We start from the raw sequence: 25511 nt of genomic DNA, 5'->3' as shown, positions 1-25511 counted from the left end.
CTACAGGCCCCGCCCCTATCGGCCAGTATGACGTCAAGGACGAGACGATTCTGTAAAACGACAATTCTCATAAAGGATTGCTCTTCAGTTAAATTACCTAGAGCGGAGGCAGTCTCATCTACTACTGCTTCAAGGGTTCTTGTTAACCTACGAATGAGCTTACTATTTACAACTGTACCTAAATAAGGGAAAACACCTTTATCTATATCAATGAATTGTTCTGCGGCGGTTTCAGTATAATCGACAATCGGGAGATTTCTCTTGTGTCTAGTGTGTACTAAGAAAGAATTCCTATGATAGTCAGGTGGGGCTAGGAAAACAGGTGGCAGTAGGAAAGCAATATAACAGGTTCCCTCCCAATCGAGGGGCAGACGGACATATGCAGTTTGACCACAAATAAAATAAGAATGACGTGAAGCTTTGAAAATAGATTTCCCACTGTCACTATACTTGATAACAGTAGTACATTCACTGTGACCTATATGTACAGAACCATAACTACGGACACATAATTCGCCTTTGACTGGTAGTACTGAAATAGCGGGTGAGTCTGGAGTAGTATCAGACTGAACATTCAGAACCATGAAATTCGACGAATAATTTCCTAATTTATATACTTCATTTTCTAAATCTAAACCTGTTCTGTGGGGGAAACCTTGCTTGTCTGGAAAACATGTACTGTTAAGAAAAGACATATCTGTTGAGGATGACGTTAACGTGGACCAGGCTCCACACGAACCATTGTGTGAGAATGGATAAGGAAAGAGTGGCAGAACTCCCTTCGGTGTCTGGAAAGGGGGGAGTCGACCACACACCCAACAATTAGTGGCATTGCTGGTCTGGTGTGAATAATGTAACATACGGATAAATGTGTTATTACGCATGGCGAGGCGGTATGAATATTCGTGAGGAGGCAGATCACTAAACGTGTGCTCTACTGTAGCATGAGCAGACATATTTATATGAGGAACTGAAAAACACAGATAGAAAGCATAACTGGTGCAGGAAATCATTATGCTGATGAATAATACGAAACTCAGAAAAACGATACATTTGATTGAGCTTTGACTGAGTCTCTCACTATGGGGGTCTATTTTATACATGTCAGAAACAGTCTAACCGTTTCACCTAGGGGAGGACTTATACAATCAAACTGGCTGACTTATTAGACCTGAGCTTTAACTTATACTCCTGTTGCGGAGTTTTCTCTAACAAGGGAGGGGTTGTAATAAAGTCTTGTGCGGGACAGTCCTTTAAAACAATGTTCTGGCAATCCTTCGAATCCTGGGAAATGTTCTTGGAAATGTTTTTGAAGACTGGTTTCGGTCCTTTGAAAAGTTTTACATGAGAAAGGTGGACCCACCCCTTCCTGCCTTCCAACTTGACGGCAGTTCGGGTGGTCAAGAGGACCTGACGTGGCTCCTTCCAACGTGGTTCCAGCGGACTTGATCTGTCAAAATTTCTGATCATCACTAGGGAACCTGGAACGATCTCGTGCGGTGCCACCTCGGTATTGTCTGGAAATGCGGCGGCAACCTGTGAACGACATGAGTTGAGGGCAGACATCAAGGAAGCTAGGTAATCTGTCAACATATTACATGAAACATCGGTAATACTTCGGGGTCTAGGAGTACCCCACATGTTAGGGGGGCGGCCGAAAACGACCTCATACGGGGACAGACCTGATCTGGAATGTGCGACCATACGCATGTAAAACAGAGCGACTGGCAAAGCTACTAACCAATCCACACCCTTGTCTTTACATACTTTTGCTATACGGATTTTCAGAGTCTGATTATGCCTTTCGACTAGTCCAGCTGCTTCTGGATGGCGTACACAATGGAACTTCCACTGGTACCCTAACAACAGGGAAACGTGTCTCATGAGTTCAGATGAGAATGGCTGGCCGTTATCAGAATATACGACTCTAGGGAGTCCATATCTAGGGAAGAATTCACGAACCAACTGCTTGGCAGTGGTCGCGGCTGTGTAATCTGGGACTGGATATGCTTCTGTCCATCTGGACAAGGCGCATACAACTACAAGGACATACTTGAAACCTCGACATCGCTCCATTTGAATATAATCCATCTGGAGGACCTCAAAAGGGTGGTCAGGGGGCTGGAAACCACCTTGTTCCACCGGAACACTTTTACCTGGATTAAACTGACAACATATCATACAGGTACGGACTTTCTGCTTGGCTGCAGCTCGTAAATGCTTGTTGGACCAAATGTTCTGGATACTGTCTAACATAGCCTTTTCTCCTAAATGTGCTGGACTATGTGCGGTATTGATAATGACTTGAACCATAGAATCGGGGAGAAACCATGTGGCTCTACCCTTCGTTAACCATCCTTGATCTGTCTGGACCCCTCCTTGTACAGACCATTCCTTGATTTCATCAGGAGTAGCATGTAACTGGATATCTATGACATCTTGTGTAGGGTCCTTAACTGTCATGCATGTAATCGGATCTGGAGTATGTGTCTGTGTCTGATTAACTGGAATGTCTGGAGTCTGTGCTGTAAGCTTGGCTGTGCGGTCTGCTAAATCATTACCTTGGGAAATAATGTCAGTAACTTTCGTATGTGCTTTGCACTTCATGATAGCAATAGATGTCGGTAAATGTATGGCATCTAACAGGGCTTGAATAAGGAGACCATGCTGAATCTTGGTTCCATGAGAAGTCATAAAACCTCTCTCCTGCCAGAGCACTCCGAAGTCGTGTACAACTCCGAATGCGTAACGTGAATCTGTGTAAACATTAACCTTCAGGTTTTTGGCATGTATACAGGCTTGTGTCAGAGCGACTAGCTCTGCTGCTTGAGCGGACAGAGTATCAATACGGTGTGTTTCAATAACTTCAGTGTCAGTAGTCACTGCATACGCGGCGACTAGTTCTCCTGTACTAGTTCTCATACATGAACCATCCACATAAAGTGTCAGGTCAGGATCTGGTAACGGAATATCTGTCAGGTCTTGTCTTGGCTTTGTCGTAATGTTAACTACTTCCACACAATCATGTGTGTCTGGATTTGAACTAACTGATGGTAACAGTGTAGCAGGATTCAGGACGTTGCAGCGTCTAATTTCTATGTGTGGCTGGAACAGTGTCAATTCATAACCTGTTAAACGTGCAATTGTCAAGTGCTGAGTTTGTGTTCGGTTTAAAAGAACTTCTACTGAATGTGGGACCTGTACTGTCAGGGAATGTCCTAAAACTATGGAATCACTTTGTCTGATAGCTAGTGCTGTGGCTGCAACTGACTTGAGACACGCAGGCAACGCCTGGGCGACTGGATCTAATGTGCTCGAAAAATAAGCACAGGGCTTGTATTGACCTGCTTGATCTTGTGTGAGAACAGATAATGCTGTACCTTCGCGTTCTGTAACGAAAAGTGTAAAAGGCTTACTGTAGTTCGGTGTAGCTAGAACTGGAGCTTGACATAGGGCTTTCTTTAACTCGTTGAAACTAAGTGTATGGTCAGATGTCCAAGGGAGGACAGTCGATACGGCTGCCTCCTGTGTCGTTAACTGTATCAGTGGCTTGGCTAGAAATGCATACTGGGGAATCCATTGTCTACAATAAGAAGTAAGGCCGATAAAGGCACGTACCTCCTTCTGGGTTCTGGGCTGGGGAAGACTTGCTATTAACTGGATACGGTCGGGTGTCAACTGCCTACCCCTCTTGGACAGCAAGTGTCCTAAGTATACCACTTGCTGGACACAGAATTGAAGCTTCGAAGGTGACACCTTGTGCCCCATCTCGGCTAGAAAATACAGAACTGTAAGTGATGCTCGCTCGCAAGCACGTTCAGAACGGGCTGTGATCAGTAGATCATCGACATACTGGAGCAGGGCAGTGTCAGTTGGCATGTGAATGTTGTCTAGTTGTCTCTTGAGTGCTTGACTGTAAATACTAGGGCTTTCTGTGAAACCTTGAGGAGCGCGTGTAAACATATAGCTCCTTCCATTTAAACAAAATCCGAAAAGAAACTGACTGTCTGGATGAATTGGAACACTGAAAAATGCATTCTTGAGGTCAATAACAGTGAAAAACATGGCTTCGGAATCAATAGCAGTTAACAGGGAAGAAATGTCTGGGACAACTGGGTACTGAGGAATAATACATTTATTAAGCTCTCGTAAATCAATCACTAATCGATATACTGGGGGTGCATTTGGATCAGTACGTTTCATGACTGGAATGATCGGAGAATTGCATACATTGGAGTCAGTTTCTACAACTACTCCTTGAGCCATGAGCTCGTCAATAATTTTGGATAAGGCTGCTACAGCCTCAGGTGGCAATCTGTACTGTCTGATTCGTGGTAACACTACACCTGGTTTGAGAGTCACACGATAGGGTGTGATTTGCATGTAACCTACATCAGTTGGACCTTGCGCCCATAAATGCTGCGGAACATTAGACAATCTTGAATCATAATCTCGTAATACATAGTGACCCTTAAAGTCACGTAGGAACAGACGTATTCCCTCTGGGGAACAGCAAATAACTGCACCTAATTCTTTTAATGTCTTAATGCCTAATAGATTTTCTGGACATGACTTAGTAAGTAACAGATCAGTAGTACGGGACAATGGACCTACTTCTAGAGTAACTGGCTTTGATATCTCATTAACTATGGGTTTTCCTGAAAATCCAAGGGAAACATTTCTCGAGCCTGAGAGCGGAGCCCCTGGAACTTCGGCGTGACTAATTGTGGTCCTACTTGCCCCTGTATCGATCAAAAACTTTCTGTCTTTCCCTAATACTTGACTATGAACATAGGGACCTTCTTGGTCTACAGGTATCTCGATGAGAGGCAAGCCTACCTCCCTCTCTAGGCTGTTTCATGAATATGACTGGTACTCTGGATACTCGGACTGTGCATACTGGTACATCTGCGATGTAACGTGCTGTGTTGCAGCAATAGGCTGCGGTACTGTAACTGTCTGTGGTGCATTCTGTGACTGAGGAGTCTGTGAAACTTGTTCTTGTCTAGGCGGACGTGGTCTTTCTTTAGTCTTACCAGTAGCTATGTTGTGTTTCAGAACTGCACACTCGTTTATAAAATGACCTGGCTGTTTACAATAATTGCAGTTCCCTTTAACGGAAACCGCAGGATGACTGGCTTGATTCGGACCCCTCTTCTGACTGTCTTGAGGAATAGATTGTGCAACTAGCACTTTCATTTTCGTGTCTTTCATACGTTTTCTTTCGTGTTCTTGCTCTTCTCTGATTCTATTCTGGTGATACTGGAGCATCTGGAGCATCTGGGACGGAGTATTTGCTTGCCAGGTGCTTTCGACTTTCAAAACTCGGTTTTTAATCTGTGGACTTGAATTCTCGACTAATTTGGTAACGAAAAGATGAGGGTATGACTCACTACTTGTCTTGAGACCACTGTTAATACTGAAACATTTCTCAAATCTGGAATAAAAATCACTAATATCCTCATCTTGTTTCTGTTTACAGGCTGAGATTGCATCCCAGTCTTCTTTCCTAGTTGTCAATAATCTGGGTAAAACTTGAATCAATAATTCTGGTAATTCTTTACATTTATCTCCAAGACCGGTACCTGGTACTCGTGCCTTGTCTTCAGCTTCTAGAGCTGCCCAATCGATCTTTTTCTCTCCCACCTCCCATTCTTTTTCCTTTAACTTTTCATACACCCCTGCGGGTAGCAGAACCTTTAACATTTTAATGATATCTGGGTAGGTGTATTCTCCCATACGGAGCATGTCTTTTAATTCTCTATGGAACCCCGCTGGATCTTTGTCATGACAGGGAATTAATTTCTTCATTTCAAGGAGTTCCATCTTTGATATCGGAGTGTATACAAACACTCGTTGCATTACGCCACCCGCCCCTTGGACTGGGTGGACTTCTCGTAGCGGATTCTGTCTGTCTATGTAGAATGGTTTACTTTCTGGGGGTGGGACATGAACAAAATGCGGGTTCAAAAACGTTCTATACTTGTGACGCTGTTCTAGAATGACACTAACTAAATCGGTACCTAGACCTCTCCATCTATACTGGAGTAACTCGTTCAGGATATCGTGCAACGGGCCTGGATCAGAATGTTGACCCTCATACAGGGCAATGAGGTGCTGGATCATATACATACCCACCAGTCGTTGCTCGGCTGGGGGCAGTTTCAGAAACATTTGTGCCACTATTTCGTCTGGAAAAGTGGTAGAATCAGTAATCCATCGGACTGCTGATCGGGCTAGTTCTTGTTCGTGCATGGTACTTAATTCGCTATAACCGACTCGTGATTTCAGAATGTGATCGGTAGCTTGAAATACTTGTTCTAGAGAACGAGGCTCTGGTGCTGGATGATGGAAAATAGACTTGGATTCGGGACGTAAATGGCGATCTGGAAATCTGGATTTTCCTACATACGCTATTCTGGCGGGATTCTCGTTCTCTTCCTCTTCAGGATCAGAGACACTTTCTTTCTCGCTTACTTGTGCTACTTTACGCTGTTCGTGTAACCTTATTATTTCTTTACGAATTTTCTTGTACATACTTTCCATGGCACTAATGGTCTTGTGCTTACCCTCGGCTATATTATCACTCCACCTTGTTAAGATTCTCATTTCGGCGGGATCTTTAGACGGATAATCTTGTTCTCTTATTAGACAATTGATCAGGAACTTTAATATCATGAGCTGAATCTCGGCTTTCCTTTGAGACATAATCTCGCCAATACTTTCTGGATCATCCCCTGTACGGATGAAACGATATATTCTGTCTAGATCTTCTTTCATATTCGGTAAGGTGACTAGATACTCGGTCACCCTTCTTACGCGTACGGAATATAAAACCATATTATACTCGCCTGGGACTGCGTCATAGACACATTCGGCAAGGGCTTGCCTGATTTCTGTAACAGACTTATTACTTTTAGGAGTACGCTGTGATGCTTGAGCATGTAATTCGAGTGCTGATAAACGCTTGTGTGGCGGCGGGGTTTGAGGAGGACCTCCTCCTGCGGCCCCTAGACTAGAATCGTCGACTGACATTCTTCGTGCTTGCAGGGTCGGTAATTGTAACGTGGGCTGAACTTGTATGGCAGGCTGACCCGGGGGTACCGTAACAGGTACTCCGGTGCCTGGAGGAACGGGAAGTGCCTGATTTTACAGGGACAGGTGGAGCGCGAACTGGATTTGCATATTCTGGAACTGTGTCGTCCAAATAGGATGAAATAAAAATATCAGCTGCGGTCGGTTTGTGACGTAGCTTGGTCGGAACTAATGGTGGCGGGAAATTACTGGGTGCCTCTGGGGTCGCTTTTGGCAAGCCTTCGGCAAGGAGAGGATACATACCCTTAATAAGGGCATGCCTCTGTCTGTCTGACTGTTCGGCTTTGACTTGTTCACCTATCTCGATTAATTCTCTTTCTTGGGCTCGTTCTTGGGATTCTCTACTTAACTCTGACTTTCTGACTTCCTTTTCCGTTCTTCTATGCGCTTCCTTACGCCATAGCTCGATGGCATCTTTCTGTGACTGTCTGGCTTTCTTTTTCCATAATGCTTCTTCTACTCGCATGATACATTCGGCATCCCATGTACCCGATACGGGCCATCTATACTTTTCTTCTAACTGTTTGGTATACTCTACCCATAAATCTAGATACAATATGGCGCTTATGCCATGTTTCTGATACATAAAGTGACCTGGACTGTCCCTAGGCGGAACAGGAACTGCTGCTTCCAGCAGACCCTTTCTAGTTTTTAACTGACGTAACTTGGAAAAGAGCGGCATTCTAAACTTGAATCGGAACACAATACAATACACGAAAAACAATAACAATTGGGAAAACAATTCAGGCATACCACGACATTGAAAATACATTAAACAACATTATAAATAACAGTTCGAACAGAATACTACCTGAAAATACTGAAAACAGAAACAGAACAGAATTCTCGAGAACGGAACAGACTAGAGTTACTGGATGCACTGCTGTAACAGTACGGAACATACCGGTCCCATAAAGGAACACATCAAGACCCGTATCCACCTAGGTGAACACTTCGTTTGTGGGCTTGGGTACCACCAACCCACGGACCAGGAGTCAATTTAGACTGACCCTGTCTAGACACTACCCCAGCAATGGTACTCACCGGGCAGCACGGAACGGAAGGCCTCGGACGGGACTGGACTACGACGACGAACTTTGGACTTCGGACTTCAGTTACGGGTGGGCCTCCGGATACCTCGGACCTTGGACTCTCGGCTTGGGCTCTGGTCGGGACTCGCCGCGTTCCTCCACCGTCTCGTTCGGATGCTGGACCGCCTCCTCCGTCTCCTCCGTGGGCCTGAGGGATACTTGAGCAGAAATATCTGCCACTGCGCAGAAAGAGTTCCGTCACGACTGCAGAGGGTCAGGGGGTCGGCGTGGCTTCACCGACGCGTGGGGAAAGGGCAAGTCCCTATTCGGGCGCCATTATGTGGTAAATAAATAAATAATACCCTATTTTTGACTAGACTTATAGCATAACAGATAGCTCAATAAATAAGAGTCAAGATTCGAGGTAGTAGGAGTTTCTGCAGGTTTATTACAGCATAAGGACAGGATCAGGACAACCTGCATAGGAATAGGACAATAAGGCCCGGCAGCTGCCGGGGCCGGGTCTGGGATGAGCGCGCTAACATTTAATAACAAAACATTGACTTATATACATAGCGCAAACACATAGCATTACATTGCAGTAGGCGTAACAGTGGGTGGAGTAGAAGGCGTGACGTGTAGCAGTCGCGGGAGATAACAGTAATAAGAGGTGTAACTGGGAGTTTACTTAGACATGTGATGCAAAACGTAACAGAATATGTCATGAATGGGCGGAAACATTGGAGGGGGCTTCCTAAGGAGCCGGGACCTCTAACCTAATGGTGCGCGAAAACTGGCAATGACGTGTTACTAGGAGAAGCTGGGGCTACGAACTCTGTGCTAGGAGCAGAGACTAGAGTCTGGAGGGTCGGAGCGACATGTACCTAAACCCTATCTGGTATCTAATGTTTAGGGAACATGTTGATATAAACTAGAAGTCATGAGGGGAGAGGCTAACTTGATTCTAAGACTGGACCATGCATTATTCTACATGTAGTGCGTGAAGAATATTAAATGACCATTAAATACAGTATTTCTCTAACGTGGAGACGAGAAGGCTAGACAATGACGGAAACTATTGATGCAGTTCAGTAGCTTAGGAATGCAGAGGAGGAGGACTGAACTGATAGCAGGAACTATAACATACTTTTGGCAGACTCAGAGGCAGAGCCGGGCTGCACCGGGCACTGCGAGGCAGGAAGTAAGTGAAGGGTCGAGGATACAGGTGGGGGCTGTATCGCTCCTCAGCGAGGCTTTCAGGAGACAGGAGCTGAATCTGTGATCCGGGCCCTTTTGAGGCCTGGAAACGGGGACTTTATAATTGAATAACGTGCACACTGAGAAACGTGGCAACATTACTTACATAGGCCTGATATTCGTAGTATTCACGAGAACTGGAAACTATCATACTAGAGGTGGACACAACTGTAATTGCGTCTTTAATCAGAAATGGGGAATAACATATGCATATTGGTCATGCACACGTAACATATGATGGATGAGGCGTAGGGACACAGAACATGGCAAAATTTACTTTTCCACATACTGTTGCACTCACTGGAGTGGGAATAGTCATTTTTACCCCTCGCTATCCAACGCTTTCCCTACTGTTGCACTCCCTGAAGTGGGAATAGTAATTTTTACCCATACGCTATGCAACGCTTTTCCTACTGTTGCACTCACTGGAGTGGGAATAGTAATTTTTACCCCTATGCTATCCAACGCTTTCCTTACTGTTGCACTCTCTGGAGTGGGAATAGTAATTTTTACCCTCCCGCTGTCCAACGCTTTCCCTACTGTTGCACTCACTGGAGTGGGAATAGTACTTTTTACCCCTACTCTATCCAACGTTTTCCCTACTGTTGCACTCTCTGGAGTGGGAATAGTAATTTTTACCCCTACGCTATCCAACGCTTTCCCTACTGTTGCACTCACTGGAGTGGGAATAGTACTTTTTACCCCTACTCTATCCAACGTTTTCCCTACTGTTGCACTCTCTGGAGTGGGAATAGTAATTTTTACCCCTACGCTATCCAACGCTTTCCCTACTGTTGCACTCACTGGAGTGGGATTAGTAATGTTTACCCCTATGCTATCCAACGCTTTCTCTACTGTTGCACTCATTGGAGTGGGAATAGTACTTTTTACCCCTACTCTATCCAACGTTTTCCCTACTGTTGCACTCTCTGGAGTGGGAATAGTAATTTTTACCCCTACGCTATCCAACGCTTTCCCTACTGTTGCACTCACTGGAGTGGGAATAGTAATTTTTACCCCTACGCTATCCAACGCTTTCTCTACTGTTGCACTCATTGGAGTGGTAATAGTAAATTTTCCCCTACCGCTAACCTACGGTAAAAATATTGTATATTTTTTATTCATATTATGTTTATATATATATATATATGTATTTAAAAATCAAATAGTATGTTTATTTATTTTTAACTTACATTCATTATTTATTAATTGTAAGGTTATTTAAGTATTTTAAGTATGTTTAAGTTAATTTATATTTATTATTTCATAATTTTTCAATTACTTTTAAGACATTAAAAAAATTTGATATTTTGACTATCTATATTTTTTACAACGATATTTTTGTGCTTTAAACCTCATGAATAAAATAAAACAAAACAGCAGTGCGCCAGAGATGACGTATTTGCCATGAGACGGAGGATAGACAAGCTTTGGAGAGGAAATTGGTCAGAGTGGAGATGTCAAGGTCAAGAGTCCACCATGAGAATGAGGGTTCACTGGATATTGGAAAAAGAGAGATGGGAGAGTAATTGGGGGGGAAGGATGGTCCTTCAGGGCAATCTTCATGCTCCGGGTGAGGTCCCCAAGGATTATGATGAGGGGCTTCAGCACAGAGCCCAGGGTCCCACAAAAGCCGTCAAAGAAGGATTAGAAGACACCTGGGGATTAATATTTGAGAACAATGTGTAGCTTAAATGTCGAAAGAACAGTGAGGCTAATATGAGTCACTGAGGGAATGGTGTGATGTTTGATGAAGGGGAGGGTGAGGTTCCTTTGGAGGGGAGGAGGAGATACCCATGGATGGAAGAGTGTAATGTCCATTTGAGGTAGACCTGGTGGTCTTGGAATTTTACACTCTACGGGCCCGATTCACAGAACTAACTTAAGACAAAATCCTCAACTTACTACTTTTGGTATTCACAGAATTTCGGATTTTGTCTTAAGACAGACTCAAGACAAAATCCTATCTTAAGTCTGTCTTAAGTCTGCCTTAAGACAAACTTAAGACAAAATCCTAACTTCTGGGAATACCAAAAGTAGTAAGTTGAGGATTTTGTCTTAAGTTAGTGTATAGATAGCTTGACACCGAAATTGATGCAGAAAGTAGATTTATTGCGACACAGCAGAGAAACACCTCTGCCCTCTTCCCTCAGCTCTCCAACTGCTTTACACTCTAGAACACCACCGCAGTGGAAGGTTGGAGCGAGGCAAAGCACGAGACAATAAATAATAAATAAATACATAACAGTTAGTTCTGTGAATCGGGCCCATAGTTTTGATTGGGCATGGCCATCCTGATTCTGAAAGAGCTTGAACCATCTTTTTAGCTCATACTTTTACTGAGATATCATTGTCTCAGTTGGTCCCTTACCATAAAGTTTACTTCCCAGTTGGAAGTGAAGCTGTCCGGCTCGGTGGGCGCCCGGTCACTGGAATATTTTGACTGTGACTGATCATTTGAGATGAAGATCCCAAAACTTTAACTCCTCTAAGTGTTGGATGAGGAGTTGCCCAGTGAGAGATATCCACATTGTTCTGAGGGGAACAACGCGCTTTAGGAGCGCAGCCAATAGGAACACCAGTGCCATGGGACTAATGTTATAATAAAGACAGCACTGAGAATGGACATGTAATATTAAACATTTAAAGTCTTACCCATCCGCATTTACACCTCTATCCAGTAACACAGGCTTTCAGCTAGGTTTGGACAAAGAGATTTTTTGTTGGAAAAATATAGATGCATAAAATTAGGGGTTCTATTTAGTTTTGGTTCCAAAAACTAGCACGACTACAACTCCGATAAGCACATAATATGTACTCACAATACTCTGAGCATCAGAACCAGAAAACAACCTTGGTTTGAAGGAGCTTGGTAGAAAGATCTGGGTGTTACATTTAATTATAATCAATGGTCTGACCTCAGTCTCCTACCAGGAGGAGGCGTTAGACAGTAAAGAGGCAAATCCTAAAGCACTTTGCAGATGTCAGTGTACTTCATATTTAACAAACAAACATAAATCAGAGAAGTAAAGGGGGGAATGTGATGAAACAAGTACCCTATCCCATATTTTATGAGACTGCCCAAAACTGAAAGAATACTGTGGAAGAGTCCTTACTGCAAGACATGTAGGATATCCCAGGGCTCACGGTACCACGAACGGCATGGGTAGCAGTACGGTGAAGGACGCTGGACATTAAATGGAGGACCAAAAAAGACATGAAAAAGTTTGCATGCTGGTTACTTCTTATAGCAAAATGGATTATCCGGAGGCAGGAGTATTATCACTGATTCCGGTCAAGGATGGGTATGAAACCACACTGCGTGATATGGCGGGTAGAGAGAAGGAATTTAGCACTCAGTGGTCTCCACACTGGGATTTTCTTGCCGAAGACATAGAGACCGCAGATGTCCGGGAATGCTTAGGGCAATCCAGAACCCACCAAGGGACTTGTATCCGATGGATGGTAGTACCTGGAGTACGGTATGGACGCTGCATGTGCCAAAACTGAACGGACGTCCATTGGATCGAATGAGAGTTTAATCTTGTGACCCCGCTTGTGAAAATAAGGAGGGACGGGATGGGGTTAGAGAGAGTGGAGGTATCGGCTGCATTCCTTGTTCTTGTTGTTCTTCAGAAAATGAAATAAAACATAAAATATTTGGAGTTGTACCTTGATTCCAGAAGTTCGCAGCACCTTTTAGTTACAGAGTCTTTGAATTCAATGCTACCCAGGAAAGCTCTGTTATCCTTCTTGAGTGAAATAATATTGTGCAACAATCGTGGCAAACAACAGTCTCCACCCGGTGTGTTTTCTTGCGCATTAGCCCAATGCCACGAGTTTCTTTACCAGTGCTTTACGTCAACACGGCATGGTGTTCAGATACAGAATGCTAGACTCTAGTGGTGGATTGGATCTGCCCAAAGAATTCCTTTTACCATAAGGTCTCCTTGACCAGACAATGAATCTACTATTGGTGTTTGGCATCTAATAATAGTGGTGGAGTACAGACCTTATCTGAACCCCAGAGTTAAAACTGCCCACTGCTTCTTCCTGGGGAAAAAACGGTGTAGTTTATTATATCTGTTCTTCCTCCTGTATGCGGAGTGTACACGCATGTGCGTAAGTACATGTGAGGTGTGGTACCCCGCTAAAGTCCCCCCGGAGTGTATGTAGAACTTCAAGCTGTAGCCTGCAACATAATGTTGTAAAAATGACTATTTCAGGTCAAGAAATACATGAGAAATCTGTAAACCTTTCTAGGAAAAAGTCAATAATACTGACCAGTCACTCATCCTGAATCCAGAGAATGAATCAAACTTTGCAAAAGTGAGAAGAACAAATGCCTCCCGCTAACGTTTCAAAGAAGTCTCACAAAATGTAAATCTAAACTGGACCATCATCATAATTCACAGAACCTATTGACTCAAATATCCTAACAGAAGTCAGCCACGCTATGATGCTGTGCCTAAATCACTCATCATTGGTGCAAGCAAATTGCCTCACAATTGGTCAAGTCAGACCTTTTCTCAAGGAAATAGGGACGCCTGGAAAAGTGTCGAACAACTTGTGTCCAGTCTTGAACCTTAGAAAGATGTTGACTAATACATCTCAGAATACAACTCATTGGACGAACATCAGGTAGCTTCAGAGAAGGGTGGAGTCTGCCACTCTAAAGATTGTGGATGATGCTCTTGAGATTTTAGACGAGGGAGACGAAAGGAAACAGGCTTTCATGTGTATTCACCCCCCACCTTTTGCTCCCATTTTGACTACTAGGTACAGGTGTAAAGCCTCTGAAATGCTCCGAGCCCTGCTAACCAGGACTCAGTGCATGCGCTATGATCCTTAAAATGGTGCAGGTGACGTCAAGCCCCTAATGTCCAACTCCATTTTATTAATGCCCGATTCCGTCTTGCTTAATGGAGGTCGCCAGTTTTCAATCTTAGACAATGGAAGTAACCATGTTCTCTCGTTTATGAAGAATCGCTGTCATGTCTGCCACTGGATGCAGATGTCGTCTGACATTATCTTTCTTAAAACTATGAAAGTGTCAATTCATTTGATTAATGACATAGTTTCAAAAGTTGATGCAACATTTGTCTGGGTGTTGCGCAGCCAGGGCTGCTCCTGGGAAGCAGTAGTGGGGTGGGGAGGGGAGAAAAGAGGGTTAAAAAATAAATTAAAAAAAGATCACTTACATGATGGCCGGCCAGCTGGCCAGCCGTCGCCTCTCTTCCATCCTCTTCCTGATTTCTGCTCGAGCAGAAAGCACACAGACTCCACTAACCCAATCACTACACTGCAATGCAGCCTTGTGATTGGTCTGATGGCCGTGGTTCAGCGCTCAGCCAGATAATGGGAGCCTGGGCATGTTCTCAACCCAGGCTGTAATGAAGGGTCTCTGATGTAATGTAGAGTGGAGAACATGCACAGTGTGCATGAATGTTTGGCCCGAGAGGGCCGGCCAAACATTCATGCACACTTAGGAGGATGCCACCACTCCCCCCTGCGCTGCTCAGCCTAGCAGCGCCGTCCCAGCATGGAAAAAGAAAATGATAATAACATCGCGTTATCATCATTTTATTTTTCCTTTTTTGCCGTGCTAAAAGACAGTGGGGCGAAGCTCCTTCGCCTTAGCGGAGGAGCCGCCCCTGGTCATATGTCTACTTTTAATCAGGTCCAGGGTAATAAGAACAAATACAGACATTTAGTGGAAAACGTGTAGTCTGAATTGACGTCCTTTTACCTCATATGTTCATAAGGAAAGGACTGAGACGCACACCTTGATGCACATAACCTATGCCAGACATTCCTAAACTTATATCAGAAGTTCTAATTTCTGATGAGATTTAGTATATTAGGACTGCCACTTGACCACTTGTCAGGAGAGGTGCTTTGCCCAGATTATCGCCAGAGATCCAGCCACAGACAGTCTTGCCTACTGCCAGCACACTTCGGAGATGCTACACTTCGTCTGAAGCTGATAAAGCAGAGTCCCGGAGAAAGACCGCAGCGTGTGTTTGCCATTCACAGGAAACACTGTCTTCACGCCTCAGATGATAAAGACAGCCTTTGCTGTCAACAAGCTATGCAATGCGTTGCTTCTCCCTAAGAAACTCTAGACTGCAAGTTGATCTGCCTTCCACGCTCTCTTAGTGCAGCGCATAGAAGTAGGAATCAGGGTGTTAGGTTTTAGATGACATGTTAACCATGTTAGAAATGTTCATTTTATTCTTGTTATTGATAACGTGCCTGTTTTTATAATACTCTGTGTAGTTGATTTAGATGTGTTGAGAAACAGATTGTTCCTGTAGTAATACATACTTATTACTTAAAAGTGTTCATTCATCTTTGGTGCATTGAAGCAAATTCAGCTGTGTCACCCCTGGGTGGGAAAGCGCACCTTATAGAGCTACGCCAAAGTAGTAGATTATGCAACACGTTTAACTGGATCGTCCCAAATTATCATAGCTCAACTTACTTATAAGTATGTAGTATATGGTACGAGGGGTATCTAGGGCCTGTAGGTTGAAGTGGCTCTCGTGGACGGCAGCACTGGTTGTGCCACCACGAGTACGACAAAGTAAAACAGACTGGAAGGGCAGTTTAAAACTGCTACCTTGATGTCGCCATTTGAAGTAATTGCAAAGCCCGAACCTCACTTTTTACGTTATGTAAGTCACCCCTAAGATAGGCCTATGGAGCCCAAAAGCAGGGTGCTGTATGTTAAAAAATGGAAAATATACATTTTCATGATCTAATAGTAAAAACCCTAAGTTGTTGTTTTTACTGTGGAAACGCTACTAGCCCCATTGGCAAGTGCAGCGTTACAAGCTGACACCGCAGCACTGCTAACTTATGAATGGGACTGCTAACGTTGGTACTGTCAGCCATCAAAAGAATCAGTGCATTAAATCTGAGTCCATGGTGAAGTCAAATTTCATGCCAAGGGTGTGCAAAGTGCAACTTTAGAAGTTGCCACTTTGGTCGCCCAAGGTTTCCAGGGCCCGTTAAGGGTTGTACTTTGGGTCTGTCCACCGGACAACTTTCTGCCCTCTGGGAAGATGCGCTAACGACTCCCAGGAAAAAAACAATCCAGAGAGAGGGAACCTGCTAACCCACTGGCTACCACCCGTGTCCTGCCCTGAGGGCATTTTCTGAGCATAAGAAGGGAATCCTTGGCACCCTGAACTCAGATTTTCGCAGGACTAGAAGAAGGACTGAAGAAGGACAGCCATGCTGCACCAAGTTCCCAGCGAGGGGAGGCTGCAGCGACATGGACTGCCCTGCAGGCTAGCAAAGGAAGGAACTGCGCCTGCTACGTCCTGCTTGTGGAGAAGTCATCTCCCAAGCCCAGCCAAAGCAAGAGAGTGCAAGGCTCAGCCGGCTGACCTCCTCTTCACTGACCATTGTCTTAACAGCTGAAGTAGGCTGCTAAGGGCGAGTAGCAGCCTTGATCCCAGGATCGCCACTCTCCACCATCGTGCAGCAAGAGGGACAAACACTCAGAAGTTGCACCCAAGTCTGCTAGTACCGGGAAAGTAATCGGAGTGCAGCTTGGTCACCCTAAAGGCAAGCTACAGCTCGGAGAAGGATTTGGCTGTACCCGCAACACCGGACGACTGATAGCCAAATGGCAAATAGACTACTAACAGCCAGTTGACCCTTGTGGCCTGGATCACCTTACTAAGACTGTGGGCAGAGTAGCCACAAGAAGACCCCAGACTCCCACACAAAAAGACCCCAGGTGACCGCATTGCACCCCCAGCATCCGTAAGTATATTAAGTTTCCTGTATCCTCAGCATCAGGATAACTTCCATCGGAGGTCATTGGAATGCGGATAAAGAGCCTGGAACTGTCTGGTGACTCTTCTTCTGTTGAGGCAACTATTTCTGAGAGTCTTGCTGGTACCCTCACAGGCTGCCTGCTAGAGTCTGTCTCCCAAAGTAACTCTAACTGACCGCATCATAACTTGCCAAACATTTTGGTGAAAAAGTTATTTAGTGTAACATTTGTTGAATTTGCCAATGCTTCCTTGTGATTGAATGAAATGCTCTGATTTACTGTACCTTGCATAATCTACCAACTGGTGGATCTTTTCCATTGTGGTGTACAAAAATATATTAAAATCTTCTTTTTTTACATAAATTGGTGTCGGATTTCTCGAGTGTCTCCGTTATTTCTTCTTCAATTGTTTTGTTCCTGTTTAAATGCTTTACGCTTGTTCCTTTGTGTAAGCGTTGCTGCTCAGAGCCACAGCTGCACAGGGTTGAGCTGAGGATTTAGCAAACACAATCTACTAATCTTAAAGGGGTTGGGAGGTGAGGTCGCACAAGCACACCATATATTACACCCCATGTCCTTGCAGGAGATGAATATCTTCTCATTCCAGTAGACTTTCCTGCTGCATCTGATACAGTAAACCACCTCACGCCCTCATGCATAGCCTCGGTGAGATGGTAGAGCAGGAAGGCTCGGTGGTGTACTGGCTCAAATCCCACCTGGAAAACTGGGGGCAGAAATTAAAAATAGCCAACTCCCTGCCAAACACATCATTGTTACACCAAAGAGTCCCACAGACTTCCATATTATCACCAAAATATGCAACCTGTGCAGAGACCATTCGCCACACTGCTGTGTGATAGAAAACTCTTCTACTATTTCAAACTGGATGATATTCAGCTGCACAAGAAGATCACATCACTAAGTAGCATCTAATATGTAAATTAAACACTGATGGAGGTACAAGTCTGGAGGACATAACTCTACCTTCAAACGCTCATAAATGCTGAAGCAAAATGAGGGTAAGATCCACTGGAAACTCTAAGACTATTAAACACCACATCCCGCAGGACGAAGTCATGCAAGCTGCTGTTCGGTCACGACTGTTCTACGGCAACTCACTGCTACGTGCTAGTGCCAAGATCCACAGAGCATGTTTTAATCATCACTCAACACGTCAGCAGGACTGCTCCCAGGAAGAGAAGATCTGACCACGTCATCTCACGTCATCTCCATGCTGATCCCACTCAATTAGTTACCAATAGATCCAGGAATAAGAGCAAACTATCCTGCGTCTCGTACGAAGCAATCCGTAAGAACCCCTAAATACCGGCCCAAAACTAAACGTCTCAGGCAGATGAACATCTGTGAGGAGCTGAGCCGCACTCCTGCTTGAACCTCCAGAGCTAACTAGGACATGCAGGAAAGATCTGGAACTCCGTACCCCTCAGTCAGAAGACCTCCTACAGATCAAACCTTCACGAGGGAGCTGACGATGCTTCCTGCTCTGGATGAGCACAGGATGACCACTGTGCAACGTTCAATGAGTGGGTGAAATGGGGGCATTTGGGCTAACTCAGACCTAGGGACCTCAACAAGCGGCAATGTGGGGACAGACTGACTGGAAATGAGTCTTTTTAAAAAGCTACGTAGAGTGTTACCTGTTTTGGTGGACTCGAAGAAATCAATTTCCTGCCTCACAACAGCCTTGAAGAGCAGGACACGGAGGCGGCGGGTGAGCCTGTAGTGGGTGAACATGAAGAGTCCTCCCCTGCACCCGGCGGAGAGAGAGCTGTGGAGAAGGAGAGATGAGGGTTGAATAAACCAAGGTAAGAGGTAATCACCTGTGGGTGTGGAGAACAGAAAAATAAACCTTGTAAGTTAAGAATAAAACATGAGAATACCATATGCTAGAAGCAACCGGAACCTTGGGCCTCAACGCTGAGAGGGCCTGTTAGGAAGAGGCCAGGTTCACATGACCTGAGGGTACAGCACTTCACACACTGCCCTGGCCCAGATCTGTGACCCCAGCAACTGCACAAGATGTACTATCCTGGTCATATGGCAACCCACCCTCCACAGGCCACCATTCCCAAGCACCTTATTTCTTTATTCCTTGTCTCAACACAAACTCAGTGTTTCTGTTTGCCACCTTTTAGCTTAGTGGAGACAGTTTTGTGGCAAAGAGATCCTGTACTTGTTGGAATGGAGCCTGGCGTTTGCAATGTTGAGGCCAATGTTGGGGGCAATGGCAGGGTTCCAGAGGCAAGAGGGCGATCTCCCCTTTACAGACGAACCCCCATCACAGAATTAAACTAATAGGTTTAGGAACAATAGGGGCAGGTTTCCCATATTACCGTTCAGATATTGAGGGAATGCACACAGATACGTACCTGGAGGATTTGGAGCGAAAGCCCCGCTGAGAGACAGAGGAGCAATGGAGCTTGGAAACTTTGGTAGCCACGGTAAAGACTCCAGGTGAGACCCCATGTCTTGTTGCCTTAAGTCGGCCATACTAAATTCTGTGGAAACCATGATCTTCTACAGACATCTTCTCTATCCAATATGGCCGTCATTTACATACACTTCTTCCACCCGGGTGCGTGGCTGACACAGCAGAAGTGGTGAGGGCTCCACTGAGCCTGTGCCTGGTGAATTTGCATTTTGGTGTGCTTACAACGCTCTTGTTCAAGGTCGCTTCAGCCTTCCTGCACCGTGAACCTTTATTTTTCTGCCCTTCTCTGTCTTCGCATTCCTGCCATTTTTGTATACTTGCTTTTTAGGTCTCGCCTACGCAGCACGCATGTGCTGCATAGGAGGACCTTTAGCCGTCGCTCTGGTAATTTTCAAGCACACACTCGTGTTTGTGGCGGCGTCCACCTTGCGGGAGCGAGCAGGGGTGCACCACAAGCACGAGTGCAGTGCTTGAAAATGAGCAGACTGTGCGTGCACACACGCAGCACTCCCGGGCTCTCTCTCTCTCTCGGTCTCTCTCTCTCTCGCTCTGTTATTGTGTTCTTTCCTTTCCCTGTTCTTGTTTTATGTAGCGCTGCGTACCATTGCTCTAGACACTCTACATAACCAATGTCGCCATTGCCCAATTTATAGTACCACATTTGCTCCCATCGGAAATATCCAAACGTTGACTTGCCGCGGCTAAATACAAACTTGTGACTTTGAGGTTCCTGCATTTGTCACCGGCGGTATGTATGAATCTTAAATTATGCAACCTCTGCTTTAATGATTGGAATAGAGAGTTTGAAATGTCCAAGTCTACTCACAAGGGCTTCGCCAGTTCACCCCCAGGAGTCTTGATTTCGTCGAATTCAGTGACTTTTTAAAAAACTTTCAGCGCATTTTCACATGCGCATTCCTTGTTTTCTTTTCATTGTGCCTGTGCTTGGCAATGTCAGCAGCAGACTGTTAACTGCTCGCACCCACCCTCATGTCTTATTCCAGAGCTCCAAGCAGATAAGGACGGCGAATGCCTCTTGGTGTGTTTTACATCAAAGGCTGATGGGAGCTCTGACAGTCTGCATGTCCGTCTTGTAAATAAACCATTAATTACTCTGCCAGACCCTAAAATGAACTTTTTCCCGGTGGCATGAACTTTCCCTGTGTCACTAATATAAAACAAATCTTTGGTAATCCATGGGCCAGCACAGGGCTAGACTGAAGGACATATCTGTGGAGATGAGCCTGCCTGGTGTCCCGGACATTCTGAGTTAACTTTCTTGAACTGTGTGAGTGTTTGGTAGCAAACATATGTGTGTGTTTGTGTGTGCGTCCGGTAGAGAGGTTTGAGCAGGTGAACATGTCAATAAAAAGCACAAAACAAAAATGTATGTTTTTCTTAGCCCCCATGTTTCTCTATTGTCCTTAAAAGTTGTGATTTTTAGGTCGAGCATCAGCACGCACACGCTATCTACAAGACCTGCTGTAATCGGTGAACCACTTTATTCCCGCCTCCTGCTTAGGATTGGTCCATTCCAGCGTCGCTCTTCTTTGCTGCCTCCTGTCTCGTTCTGCAGCTGATAGCTCACTTCCTTTCAAGGCTCAGGAGCAGTACTGTGTACTTACGCTTGCTTTTGTTATCTCCTGTTTCTAAGAACTTTCTAACTTTCTTGTTTTCATGCTTTCGGCCCATGACTGCTTCGCCCTGTTTTTATTCCGCGTCTGCTTCACGTTATAACTAAGCCATTCCCCCACTTTCAAGCAGCGCACACAGCCCCAGCAGCAGTTGTATTTTGGCCTGTCGGTGCTTTAACAACTGGACACCAACCACAGTACAACATTAACAAACGAGAAATGAACCCTTGAAGCGTTACGTAAAAAGGAAAGCGAAGCCTAAGAAATGCGGCTGACGCGTTACCGACTTCTGTGATCTGAACAAAGACAAGTCAATCTCACCACAGGAGCTGAAGAGATGCTCAGGGGTGAGCAAACACACAGGTGAGTCCTCTTCCTTCACCTGCACACTGCGTTGACCCACATTCTAAGGTGGGTGGGAGCATCGGGGCTGTAGTTCCTGCTCCCAAGATTACTGATCCCATGGGCATTCATAAATTCAGAACCATAATGCCTCGGTATTTTATGTTACAGCTTGGGGGTGTCTCAAGAAATGTATTGCAGAGATTTCATCAGCTTTTAACTACTGGAAAGTCAAAGAGGGGGGGATGGAGCGGGAGTTTGGAATGCTTGCAGTTATATTTCCTAATTTTCCAGGCAAATCAGCGATTCTCCAAAACATGGGCCTGTCAGAGCAGCAGATCATGCAATCACATCCTTTCATTCGCCCAAAGACAATGCATGTTTTCTGCCGCCTGGACTTGATTGAGTCATGCGGGTTTCTAATGTGCGCAATGAAAATAAACAATAAAACCTGCATTTTAGGGGGACCCTATTATACAAAAAAATCTTGAAATTTAACATGTGTAAAGATATTTTAACATTATTTAAAAAAGGTATCACTGTCTGGAAGAGATGATGGATGTTCTCAGAGATAAATATAGTCTCAATTGACAGTATGTGCAACCTAGGTTTTATCTCCTGAAGAGAAAGTTCACAACACAAAATACAAAACTAAAAGAGTTTAAAAAGAGATTATCCAAACATTTCAAAGCAAAACAGTTTGAAAATGATGCTGGTAGTCTGAAAAAAGTTGGCAAAATTTCCATTTCCTCCTTAAATGTCAAACAGAATTTGCTGAAATATTTTCAAGAGAATACACAGCTATTTAAAATCTCTCAGAAATCTTCTTCAGTGTTATCTGTATTTCACGAATTGCCACAGTATTATAATTTATGTATCTGTATGTGGTTGTATTTGTGCCTCTGTATTGTGTGCCTGTGATGTGGCACATACTTAGATGAACAGCTGTGGGAGCCCAAGAGGTGTGTCATAATAGAATGCACCCCATTCTATAACCGCGTGTTGTGCTCTTATCAGTAGGATGCACGGGATGCCCTTAACATGTATCCCAGCCCTCTCCCTTAGAACCAACCCATCAGCACCAGAACATCAGGGGTGGAGCTCACCCAGAGCTAGTGCTGCTACAGTGTTTACAAATGCCCCTTAACGCCTTAACTGCGGCGGCAATTCCACCACGGTGCGGGCGTTCCATTGTGTGGGCGGGGCCACATCGTCCAACGGACGTGCGCAGCAAGGAAAGGGTTAAGACTCCACTGAACCTTTGCTTTACCATAATCTAGCTTGACCTCACCCAATAGTGGCAGAACTAAAGCACTGAGGAATTAATGTTACAAAGCTAAACTGTTTCTATAGGGCTCATGTATACTTGAGTACATATAATACAACACTTCTCAGGTGAGACCAGCGGCAGTGTGTCCATTGGGGCGTTCGGGCGTTGCCCCACCAACCAATGCGCACCGCCATCTGAAACTTCACCGGCCGCACCAGATTTAGCTTATAGGGGAGAAAGGGAGTGGGGCTGTATCTGATCGGGTTGTTGTGAGCGTGCGTGCTCACGCTGCTCAGCAGTGCTGCTGGCGCGCATGTTTGCTTTGGGCTGGTCATTTTTCTGACCAGCCCGAACATGCGCAGTAGCCTCCCCCTTGGGAGACCGAGGTATGCCTCATGCCGCAGCCTCCGGTCTCCGAATGGGGCAGGGAGTTACGCTGCTCCACAGCCAATCCTGGCGCTGATAAGTAACGGAGACCACTTAATCGTTAGGCACTCTGAGCCTTGTCTTGCTGTTTTTTTTTAGTATTAGTTGGCTACTCATGCTATGTTGGGTTTGCAGTCAAGTAATTCATCCCAAGAGCCCGCCTAATTATTCTGCAAATGACACAGAGTTTAGGGACTTCAGAAGCAATGATGCTGAAGGGTAAGTGTTTTACGGAGGTCACCCGAGACATCTTTATGACGAAATATGTACAATTTGAATATCGTTTACAAGCATGCCTACCATATGCTTTATTTCACACTTTAACCTTTTCTTTGTGGCTAAGTAAAACCATCTAATGTGTGACACCTTCAAGTTGGTTCGGCGGTATAGATTTTTTTTATTTATTTCATGCGATTTTCTATTACGAGTAACTAGGAGATTCAAGTAAGCTGACCTCAATAAACATCCTAAAGAATACAAAAAAGTGATGGATGGAATTCTTGAATTCATCAGGTGATTACACAGGCTGCATTCCAGTTCGTTGTTTTTGTGACACCGTGTCACCTTAATTTGGACCCAGCTATACGCAAACCAGTCTTCACCCTGCTCCAAACGGAACAGTCCAGCATGGACGGCCAAGCCAGTTCATACATAAAGACAATTTTTTTTAGGGGGGGGGGTTTGTTCCGGTACGCGCGCTACGCCGCACCACTTTCAAATGTCACCAGCCGCCACTGGGTGAGACCCTTTCAGGAAAGGACCTGTCCGGGCAACTAATGAGCATAACCATAAGAAGAGTGAAAGAGCCGGGATCTGTGCTCTGCTCTGCGTTTGATATTATAGAAAGTCGCAGAATGTTACAGGAGAACTGTTTGATCCAAAATTTGCATTTACAAAGTATACTCCCAAACAAACACCTGTTCCAGAAAGGCGGTCCCTGGGGAGGCAGAAGATGTCTGACTGACCACCCCGAGGCCCACCTCTCCTTAGGAAATTGGCCGAGCGCCGTCGAGAGGCCTTCTGGGCGAGGGTCCTCTCCTAGAATCGTCACAGCAGAGTAATCACACCACTACAAAGGGACACCACACAAGAGAGTACTTTTTAGAAACTTTATCAACACTAGTAATGGGTCCTTTCGGTAATATGTACAGACGGATCGTGGGATCCTTCGAGTCTCGGTAACTGGGGGGAAAAGGGTAGCGGGACAGTCTTCTACCAGTCTGGCGCCGGGATACCCTACGCTTAGCTCTCAATCCTCGAGCTTGGGGGTTCCGCACGATTTGGGCTGTGGCAGTGCCAGCAGGACTCCAAAGGTGGTTTCAGCGAGGTTGGGCCGCGGCAGCGCCAGCAGGACTCCACAGATGGTTTCAGCGAGGATGGGCCGCGGCAGCACCAGCAGGACTCCAGAGGTGGTGTCAGCGAGGTTGGGCCGCCGCAGCGCCAGCAGGACTCCAGAGGTTCAGGGTTCAAAGCAGCGAGTTCGTCTCTGGGTCAGCCGCGACAGCGTCAGCAGGCTCTCGACTCCAGGATACAACTGCCGACCCATTCCAGAGCTGCCCCAGATATAGGTCCGGAGTCCTTTGATGTCCGGACCCTCGCGCCTGGGGGTCAGAGGGGCCGGGATGAGAGTGTCCAGACACCCAGCAGGGGGGTGGAGCCGGCGCCCAGGGAGGCCGGAGGGCGATCGCAACCAGGCGTCCGGGGACGGCTGGAGGCCCATCGAAACTCCCCTCCTTCTTGATCCGTCAAGTGGCCGCTTTACCACCTGGTCGGATCTCGGTGCCTCGATGTCGGGGCTTCGCTGGGGCCGCTGCTGAGGTCGGGCCGAGGCCACGTGGCCCGGGCGTGGAGTGTCCAAGATGGAGTCTGGGCCTGAGATGGCGGCCCGGGATAGGGGTCGGACTGGCAGAGTGGGGCGAGTAGGGGTCGCCGTGTTTCTGAGGGGGAGAGCCGGGGGTCGCCAGGAGTGGGGGCTCTCGTTGAGGGTTGGAGAGGTAACTTCGTCGGGAAGGTCAGGGGTTCGCTGCTGTCCCGGGCCCGCCATGCGGGAGGAAGGGGACCACGCCACGAGGCCGGGTCCAACACAGATGCTTCTCTGAAATGTGGGTGTCTCACATGGTAGTGTTAATGGGTCCAGGGCAGATGGTGGCAACAAGCATTTGTAATGCATTAGCTCTCCCATTACTGAAAGTTTGAGATATTGCCGTTTTATTAT

The 25511-nt window shown here is 45.7% G+C and overlaps 1 protein-coding gene across 1 annotated transcript in view; it reads right to left on the bottom strand.

Annotated features, from left to right (window-relative positions):
• The window catches only part of LOC144754054 (antigen peptide transporter 2-like), a 117587-nt gene that overhangs the window by 58565 nt on the left and 33511 nt on the right, over positions 1 to 25511 (bottom strand). Inside the window, exon 4 of the mRNA XM_078641568.1 lies at positions 18831 to 18961. Coding sequence (XP_078497694.1) covers positions 18831 to 18961 — 131 coding nt within the window. The remainder of the gene's footprint in view (positions 1 to 18830; positions 18962 to 25511) is intronic.

This window comes from Lissotriton helveticus, chromosome 5_1 (assembly GCF_964261635.1).
Source record: "Lissotriton helveticus chromosome 5_1, aLisHel1.1, whole genome shotgun sequence".
NCBI classification, from domain to species: domain Eukaryota; kingdom Metazoa; phylum Chordata; class Amphibia; order Caudata; family Salamandridae; genus Lissotriton; species Lissotriton helveticus.
This window is presented reverse-complemented; position numbering and strand designations above follow the sequence as displayed.